The 10,121-nt window shown below is 39.2% G+C and overlaps 1 protein-coding gene across 1 annotated transcript; it reads right to left on the bottom strand.

Annotated features, from left to right (window-relative positions):
• Positions 1-9,247: 9,247 nt before the first annotated feature.
• Positions 9,248-9,598, bottom strand: LOC101116638 (large ribosomal subunit protein eL21-like). The gene has a single exon (XM_015092842.2). It carries the CDS (start codon positions 9,596-9,598, stop codon positions 9,248-9,250), a length of 351 nt encoding a protein of 116 aa, XP_014948328.2.
• Between the last annotated feature and the right edge of the window lie 523 nt (positions 9,599-10,121).

Genomic DNA, 10,121 nt, shown 5'->3' with positions numbered 1-10,121 from the left:
ATCACAGATTTATTTCTTAAGCAGCGACCATTGGGTAGAAAGTCTCTGCTAAACATAGTCACTTAAAGATCCTGGATGATAGAAACACTATGTCAACATCACGTGCTTCCAGGTTCTAGAATTACATCAGCTGAGGGAAGAGAATGAAGTATATCATGGTCAGCCTGTTTTTGTTTGGCCAGATAGTCTCATGGCTCTGCTTAACTTCAAGAGAGATAAAGGAGTGCAATACTATATAGGCTCAGAAAGCAGAGAGCCAGAACTAGTCAAAGAACAGAATAACCTCCACGGAAGAAATGCATACTCCTTGAAGAAAAATTTACAAGACAAAAAAGTAGGTAGAAGCAATTTGTTTCAGCCTGCTCAGGCTGCAATAATAAAATATCAGAGATTAAGTGGCTTAAAAAACATAAATCAATTTTCTCACAGTTCTGGAGTCTGAGAAGTCAAAGATCAAGATATGGGCTAATTTGGTTCCTAATGAGAGCTCTCTTCCTGCTTTGCAGATGGTTACCTTCTTGATACCTTCGTACATGGTCTTTCTTTAGTGTGTCTATGAGGAAGGGAAGAAGGAGACAGATTTCCTGAGGCTTTTCTGTAAGGATATTAATCCTATCAACCCTTCTGATGGCATTTAAAATCGATTACCTCCTGGAGACCCTGTCTCCAAACAAGCCTCATAGGTGTTCGGGCTTTAATGCATGCAATTTTGGAGAGACACATTCAGCTCATAACAAAAATATTGTCATTGTAGTTTTAGTAACAAGGAAGACCAAATCGATGTAGAAATTTTCTTTCTATCAACACAAATAACTGAAATTTTTACTTGATTGTAATAAACACATTTATTTTCATTTGAAAGATTGAAGACTCCTCAGATATTAAGAGAGAATTTGATTCACTTCAGACCGAGAGAGTGATACGGGAAGCTCCTGAATTTTCTTTCTCTCATGGATGTACACACGGAGCAGTTCCCTCTGAGAATAACACGTGTTGGCAAGGATGTGAAAAAAGGGGACACTTGGCACAATCTAGGTGGGAATGTAACCTAGTTCAGTCAGTATGAAAAACAGTATTGCAGTTCTTCAAAAAAAGAAAAAATAGAACTTCCATATGATCCAGCAATTTAACTTCTGGGTATTCATCTGAATAAAAGGAAAACACTAACTCGATAAGATGTTTGCATCCCCATGTTCATTGCAGCATTTTGTAAAATAGTCAAGATATGGAAACAACCTAAAGGTCCATCAGTGGACAAATAAAGAAAGGATGGTGTATATATACAATGGAATTTATCCAGCCATAAAAAGAAACAGAACTTTGCCATTTGTGTGCAACACATGGCTGGATCTTGATGACATTACGCTAAGTGAAATAAGTCATAGTTAGACAAATCCTGCACGATGTCTTTAATATATGGAATCTCAAAGCAAACAAAACTAAGATCATAGGTGTAGAGAGCAGATTGGTGGTTGCCAGAAAAGGAAGAAATGAATATACCTTTTTTTTTTTTTTCAGTTTAAATGAATTGAATTAAAAAAAGAGTAAATATGTGAGGCAACAGGTATTTTAAGCTCAACATTCAGAAAATGAAGATCATGGCATCTGGTCCCATCACTTCATGGGAAATACATGGGAAACAGTGGAAACAGTGTCAGACTTTAATTTTGGGGGCTCCAAAATCACTGCAGATGGTGATTGCAGACATGAAATTAAAAGATGCTTACTCCTTGGAAGAAAAGTTATGACCAACCTAGATAGCATGTTGAAAAGCAGAGACATTACTTTGCCAACAAAGGTCCGTCTAGTCAAGGCTATGGTTTTTCCAGTGGTCATGTATGGATGTGAGAGTTGGACTGTGAAGAAAGCTGAGTGCCGAAGAATTGATGCTTTTGAACTGTGGTGTTGGAGAAGACTCTTGAGAGTCCCTTGGACTGCAAGGAGATCCAACCAGTCCATTCTGAAGGAGATCAGCCTTGGAATTTCTTTGGAAGGAATGATGCTAAAGCTGAAACTCCAGTACTTTGGCCACCTCATGTGAAGAGTTGACTCATTGGAAAAGACTCTGATACTGGGAGGGACTGGGGGCAGGAGGAGAAGGGGACGACAGAGGATGAGACGGCTGGATGGTATCACCGACTCGATGGATGTGAATCTGAGTGAACTCCAGGAGTTGGTGATGGACAGGGAGGCCTGGCGTGCTGTGATTCATGGGGTCACAGAGTTGGACATGACTGAGCGACTGAACTGAACTGACTAGGTATTTTAATTAGCTCAGAAATGGGAATAATTTTACAGTATATATTATATCAAAACATTATATTGTGTAAATATATTACAACTTCAATTGTCAAATATTCCTCAATAAAGTTGAAAAGCAAAACAAGAGGAAGAGAGACTTCAGGGTCAAAGGGGTCGTTTGAAGAGAAACTGATTCCCCAGACAGCTTATCAGGGCCCCAACAGAGTAAAATGTAAATCACTCTAAGGATCCTAGCACCATTAGCCCAGGAAATCACTTGAAATCTCATCATCCAAAGACAAAGCCGGTTAATATGTTGGTAAAGTAGCCTCTGGGGAAGGGTCAAGAGAGAGGAGATATATGTATTCTTATATTGTAGCTGATTTACATTGTTGAACAACAGAAACTTAACACAATATTGTAACGCAATGATCCTCCAATTAAAAATAAGTTATAAATTAACAAAAACAATTAAAAATAGCTTCTAAGGAGTTTTCTACATTTTGTATTTTTTTTAAAAACTTAGTTGTAACCCTAATGTTTTACATCATGGAAAGCTAAGATTTTCTACAAAAGTAACAGAAATTACTGAACATAACTGAATTATTGCAGTAAATATTGTTTCCCCAATTGCAGCACTCTCTTCTGACATGGAAAATGTCTTGTTTCTCCTCTAAACCTTAGAAATATAACCATCTTCTGCTGTAAAAAGGAAAAATGGAAGCACTTACAGGAAAAGAATTTAGAGAAGGCTAGAGAGAGAAAATAAGAACCTTAAATGACTCTGTTGACGCCAACATAGTGTACCAAGTGTAACAGAATTTCCATTTGTTGAATTATGCAGGTAATTTTTTAAGCAAAAGGGTCCTTTCATCAACTCAGTACCCTCTGTGTTTCCTGATTTTCTGCTTTATGTCTAATTGGACTGGAAGATGAATTATTTCTCCAGAGTATCTTGTGGGAATTTGTAATAAGACTGTACATCTGGAGGCTGTTTGGATGAGTTCTGTGTCAACACTTCTGTTTTTCCCATGCAGAATGCATAATGGGGACAGAAGGAGTGGGCACAGATGATAGTTTGGTATTGAATAGCTTCAGTTTCTTCTCAGAAATGTGAACTGTTAATCCTTACTCATAACACACAACCTTGGATAGGGTGAAGAACTTTCCACCTCAGAAGGTAATGGCACCCCACTCCCATACTCTTGCCTGGAACATCCCATGGACGGAGGAGGCTGGTGGGCTGCAGTCCATGGGGTCGCTAAGAGTCAGACACGACTGAGTGACTTCACCTTCACTTTTCACTTTCATGCATTGGAGAAGGAAATGGCAACCCACTCCAGTGTTCTTGCCTGGAGCACCCCAGGGATGGGGGAGCCTGGTGAGCTGCCGTCTATGGGGTCGCACAGAGTCGGACACGACTGAAGTGACTTAGCAGTAGCAGAAGTGACTTAGCAGCTGCATTTTTAAAAAATATTTTTATTTTATCAGACTCTGGCTGATTAACAATGTTGTGGTGGTTTTAGGTGAACAGTAAAGGGACTCAGCCTTACATATATATGCCATTCTCCTTCCATCTAGGCTGCCACATAATATTGAGTAGAATTCCATGAGCTATAGAGTAGGTCCTTGTTAGTTATGCAGTTCTGTCTTTTTTAAACTTTTTACTTTGTAAGGGGATGTTGTTACTGCTCGTTTAGTTCCTTCCTAAATCATGTTTGACTCTTGATATCCCATGGACTGTAGCCAGCCAGGCTCCTCTGTGGAATTTTCTAGACAAGAATACTGGAGTGGGTTGCCATCTCCTTCTCCAGAAGTTCTTCCCAACTCAGGGATTGAACTTGCATCTCCTGCATTGGCAGGCATTGGTAGGTGGATTCTTTGTTGCTGGGCCACCAGGGAAGCCCATATTGGGGTATAGATGATCAGCAATGTTGTGATGGTTTCAGGTGAACAGTGAAGGGACTCAGCCATACATATACATGTATCATTCTCCCCCAAACCCTCCTCCCATCTCGGCTGCCACTTAACATTGAACAGAGCTCTCTGTGCTAGACAATAGGACTTTATTTGTTACCTGTTTTAAATATATCAGTGTGTACAGGTTGGTCCCAAATTCCCTAACCGTCCCTTCCCTCCACCCTTCACCCTGGTAACATAAGTTTGTTCTCTAAGTCTGACTTTATTCTGTATTTTTGCCAGATGTGGATTTTTGGGAGGAGGCCAATCACTCATCTTTCTCTCCAACGGGTCCTGATCAGCTGAAGGCAGGCACAGAGAATCAAGTGGGGATTAAGATGCAGGAACTGATTTTTGAGTGATAAGCCTGGTTTGAAGAATTTCACCCAGCCTCCTCTGTCTTAAAATTAGAGTTCCAGGACTCACAGGAGTCTGACCTTCTCATCCAGTTGCACAAGGAGAAATTAGAGCAGAAATACAGACTACTGGTTGTGATAAGGACAGAGTAAAGGAAGAAAGTAGGTGATTGAATAGTTAATCCCACTAGGGGATTGTAAGTAGAAAAAATATGGATGACCTTTCTAAGTTAATGATCACTGAAGAAAGCAGGTTTGCTTAACCACAAAACTAGATAGGCTTGCTTAGCAACAAAACCATGCAGCAGAAGCATAAGACATGCCCCCAAACAATAAAACAATGGTGGCATGAGACCACGTCCTGTCCAGTGAGCTCAGTGAGTTAATGACCCCTACAACATGCCCTCCGGTGCAGTGGTAAAGAATCTGCCTGCTGGTGTAGGAGACTCAAGAGACTTGGGTTCCATCCCTGGGTTGGGAAGATCCCCTAGAGGAGAAAATAGCAACCAACTCCAGTATTCTTGCCTGAAAAATTCCATGGGCAGAGGAGCCTGGCAGGCTATGGTCCATGGAGTCAGAGAGTCAGACATGACTGAGGGGCTGAGCACGCATGCAGGATATGCTCTCTACACACATAAAAACAATAATTTATGGAAAGGTGACATTTCAAAGTAAAGACCCTCTCATTGTACTGAGACCTGAGATACTATTTCCTTAGTGCCATGGCAGTCCAGAGTTGACCACAGAGAATCAAGAAAATTCTGCTGCCCAAACTGGAGGAGTTGCTGATGATGAAAGCATGATGTCTACTCAAAAATGAGAAAGAAAGTGGTCTTTTCCCTTCCCCGCTTTTCCTTTGATTACAAACCTGTAATCCACTAAGTTCTTGAGGAGACACTCTCTCCCCCACCTGCTTGTAGTTCTCACAAGCGTCCTGTTCTAATATTCATATCTATCACTTTGCCTCTCGCTGAATTCTTTCTGAACTGAGACATGAAGGACTTGGTACCAGAGCTCTTTGAAGCCCTGGAAATGCCACCTAATGGTTTCAGCTGGGCCTGCTACATCTGCTTATTGCACCGTGGTTGCCATTCCTGGGGCTCATCATATCTCCTGTTCTCTAGCACCCCCTCAATACACGAAAAATAGTCATTCTCAGCCCTGTTTGAAGTTGGACAGAACAGTATGGCTAGCTTTGACCACTGGACTGTAGCAGGAACTGAAATATGTTCCTTCTAGGCTGAAGCAATAAAAAGTACAATTTTCTGTGCTTTCTGCAAAGTGTAACTGTAGCCCCAAATCCTATGTGTGAAAGATCAGCCCACATATAGGCAATTACGAAGGCTTCCTGGTTAGCTCAGTTGGTAAAGAATCCACCTGCAATGCTGGAGACCCTGGTTCAACTCTTGGGTCGAGAAGATCCACTGGAGAATGGATAGGCTATCCACTCCAGTATTCTTGGGCTTCCCTTGTGGCTCAGCTGGTAAAGAATCCACCTGCAATGTGGGAGACTTGGCTTTGATCCCTGGGTTGGGAAGATCCCCTGCAGAAGGGAAAGGCTACCCACTCCAGTATTCTGGCCTGAAGAATTCCATGGACTATAGTCCATGGGGTTGCAAAGAGTCAGACACGATGGAATGATTTCCACTTCACAGAGGCTTTACCTGGCCTCCTGGATGGGGGAAAGCTGTCTTCCTCACATCTGATTTAGTGTACCGCAGTGTCTGTTGACTTCTTTTAAGTAGAATACTCCAAGCATGGAATACTCTGTTTACTCAACTTTGATTTGCTACTAAAATCCTTCTCAAGTACATATGGATAAAAGTATGAGCCCCTCTTCTGCTTTAGTTTGAATATAGCATAATGATTCAAATTAAATCTTTTCTGATGATTCTGAGCTTTATTTCAAAGTAATCTTTTTTTACGGAACAAGCCTGTAAATATAGAAGGTATAGAAAATTGAGATGAATTTATGCTAACTGCTAGAGAGTCTTTGCAATCTATTTTAAAGAAACCTATAATATCATTTTTAATTGCAACTTTTCTTTAAAGAAAACATTTGAGAAACAAAACAAAATTTAGGTAATGAAATGTTCTAATTAATTACTGCCTAGTTAATTGATGTTTTACTGAAGGGATTAAAAGCATTCTAAATTATGCGTTTATATTTTTGCATTTTTCTCTTTTTTAAATTATGAAAGTACAATAACATATTTACAGGAGACTTGGAAAATACCAAAGATAGTTACATATAGTTCCATGATAGATTATAATTATTTTTAAGTAGATAAATTAAAATTTTTAGTTGAAGTTTTAATATCAAACTCTCAAAAACAGACAGAAAAGTAGAAGAATATAGTACATCTGAAAAGTGAACCAATTCAACAGAACTAAGATTTATATGATTTTCACACAAAGTAGGATACAAATTCTATTCAAGTTCCCATACACTATAAACCAGGAGACAGTGGAACTTACCCAGGGACAGACAACAAGGTGTGAAAATTTCATGGTCTAAAGGCATTGACATCATACGGAGTTTGTTCTCTTATCACTGCGGAATTATGTTAGAAATCAATATCAAAAGATGTTCGAACATATATCTCATTAAATAACATATTTTTAGATGACTTGGAATACAAAAATGAAAAAATAAACCTAAGCATTCCTAAAGTGGAGGTGACCAAAGGTCTGGGTATCCCTCTACTCTTATTATTTTTTTTAATGTACAGAATCATTTTAAGCTTCTTAATTGAAGATGTTTGGTAAGTCTATTTTCATAAACTACAGCTTTTGATGTACTTGGTTAATTCTTGTGCTTGCTTTTGTTTTTTATTGACTTCCTTTGGACACATGCAGACTGTTCAATTTCCACGCAGAAAGGGTACTCTTCCCCCCTTCGAGAGCTCCCATTGTTTCCATTCAGGAAATTTTCCTTTGGGAGTTGCCTGTGGAGCTCCTGCAAGGAAAGGATAAGACCTAAGAAAATGACAGATGTTATCACTGTCAAGGAGAAGCTCTGACTCTATTAATGGATTCCAAAGTGAGAAAAATGGAACATTTATTCTTTTAGCTCCAAATCCTTTGCATTTCTTAAAACAAAGAAACCAATCGTTTTAAATGAAATGCACAACTTATATAAAAGGTAAAGTAACAGTTAAAAGAAACATCTACAAGAAGAGATATTTAAGGTATAACTTGTTTTAAAAAACAAAAGGAAAACTAACTACAAAGGTCAACTCTGAGCACTGTAGATTTCTACTGCAGGTAACTTGGTCCCCCTCACTTGATTTAGCTTCAGCAGTCTTCTTCTCATTTTATTTTAGGGGTGTCCTCTGAGACCACTGGGGCTTTCTCAGTGAGGTTTTCTTAGAACAAATTTCTAAGCTCAGTGTAAGAGCTGAAAGCTGCTGGTCCCTAGTGCAGCCTCTCAACCATTTTGTTTGGCCACCACTAAAAGTTAAGTATTTTGCATCTAAATGCCTTTTGACAGGAAAGGCCAGTGACATTTGACCACACTTGTCAAAATTCCTTAATGTGTGAGAACCAGAGATACTTGAGCTTGAGACCTCTGTTTCCCAGTATGAAATTAACTATTTTTGGACACATCTTAAAAATATAGAACTTGTGAAATATTAGAGGGGGAAGGGATCTTGTGAGAGTGACAAGTGCGTTGGGATAGCTGGGGGTGTTTGGTGAAAGCAAAATGATACCCATGGGGATAAAGCAAATTAATACCAAGGGCTGTTTAGAAACTTAGGTCTCACAAGGAAGAGACTCAGCATCCACCATGTAGCTCCCACTCCTAAGACTATACATATAGTTGTTGCTCCATGGATACAAGTGTCAGTGTCTTGAGTGGATTATGGTGCTTAAGAGCATGGGTTCTCATGCTGCATTGCCTGGTTAAAACACCATTAAACCATAATCGAAAAAAATAGGAAAAGTTCTTATATGTATACTGTGTACAGTTATATACATATAACTGAGTCACTTTGCTATACAGAAGACATGAACACATTGAAAATCAACTATACTTAAGCAAAGTTTTTAAAAATTTAAAAATTCAGCAAACAAAAATAAAACATTATTTCATCACTTACTATGTATGTGGGATTTCTGATCTGATAAATGGGAATAATAGCTGTATCTGCCCCAAAAGCTTTTTTACAAAGACTGAGTTAATAAATATAAAACCCTTGGAATAGTTTCTGACAGTAAGTCCTAAATATTGACTGTTATCATTCATTCATTCATTTATTAAGCATTAAAAGAACATTTTAATATGTCCTAGGCACTGTAGTAGGTCCTGAATACTCAGTTGTGGACAAGACTTCCTGCTATTCTCAAAGAGCCAATGACCTAATAGTGTGGATTCTCTGATGTCACCGAAGCTTAATGCAAAGGCGAGCTTTCGGTATTGGATGGGAGCCTCATCTCTTCATAGCAGGTATCACTTGCTATGAAGATAAAAAAAGAAAAAAAAGAAAAAGAAAAAAGAAAAAAAATACTGTAAAGAAGAGAGTAACATTGGCAAACATGTTTTGGTAATGAATTGTTTTTCCTGTGAGTCCAATAAGACAGTTAAAATTGAAGTCTTTTGAGAAAATCACCTGAAAACTCTGTGCACATACTGACTTAATAAAGCTCCTATTTTTTTTTAACAGTCCAGGTCTTTATTTTTACACCCATCAGGCCATGAATTCATAGGGGATGGGCTCCAACAGTTCGGATTCCTTTCCATTGGTCCTCACAAAATGTGCTTCTCTGGATGGAGCAGGCTGGCGCTTCAGCTGAACCCAAGTCCCTTTCTCTTTGGCTTCCCTCTTTTTCTGATCATTTTCCTTCACACATTTCAGGAAGCTATCTCGGCTCTTAGAGTGCTTAATATGCTCGATACGCACATTAATTCTCTTGGCAAGAATCTTGCCCTTAACTTGTTTGTTTACAATGATGCCAACAGCAGGCTGGGTAACATTGTAGGCTCTCCCAGTTTTGCCATGGTAACATTTATGGGGCATTCCTTTTTGAACAGTACCCATTCCCTTGATTTCTACAATATCACCCTTCCTGTAGATTCTCATGTATGTGGCCAAAGGAACAACTCCATGTTTTGCCTGTCTATGTTCGATACAGGATACAGGATGCTTGGGGCTGGTGCACGGGCATGATCCAGAGAGATGATATGGGGTGGGATGTGGGAGAGGGGTTCATGATTGGGAACTCATGTGCACCTGTGGCGAATTCATGTCAATGTATGGCAAAACCAATACAGTATTGTAAAGTAAAATAAAGTAAAAAAAAAAAAAATAAAGCTCCTATTTTGGGGGACATGACCTATTTCAAAAAAAGTGAAAAAGTTGGCTTGAAACTCAACATTCAGAAAACTGAGATCATGGCATCTGGTCCCATCACTTCATGTCAAATAGGTGGAGAAACAATGGAAATAGTGGGAGACTTTATTGAAGATGGTGACTGCAGCCATGAAATTAAAAGACGCTTGCTCCTTGGAAGAAAAGGCATGTCAAACCTAGAGAGCATATTGAAAAAACAGAAACATTACTT

This window comes from Ovis aries, chromosome 2, assembly GCF_016772045.2.
Source record: "Ovis aries strain OAR_USU_Benz2616 breed Rambouillet chromosome 2, ARS-UI_Ramb_v3.0, whole genome shotgun sequence".
Classification (NCBI taxonomy): Eukaryota; Metazoa; Chordata; class Mammalia; order Artiodactyla; family Bovidae; genus Ovis; species Ovis aries.
This window is presented reverse-complemented; position numbering and strand designations above follow the sequence as displayed.

Bases quoted from the DNA above. Each gene is read 5' to 3' on its own strand.
- LOC101116638 (XM_015092842.2), bottom strand. From the start codon at position 9,598: ATGGGTACTGTTCAAAAAGGAATGCCCCATAAATGTTACCATGGCAAA.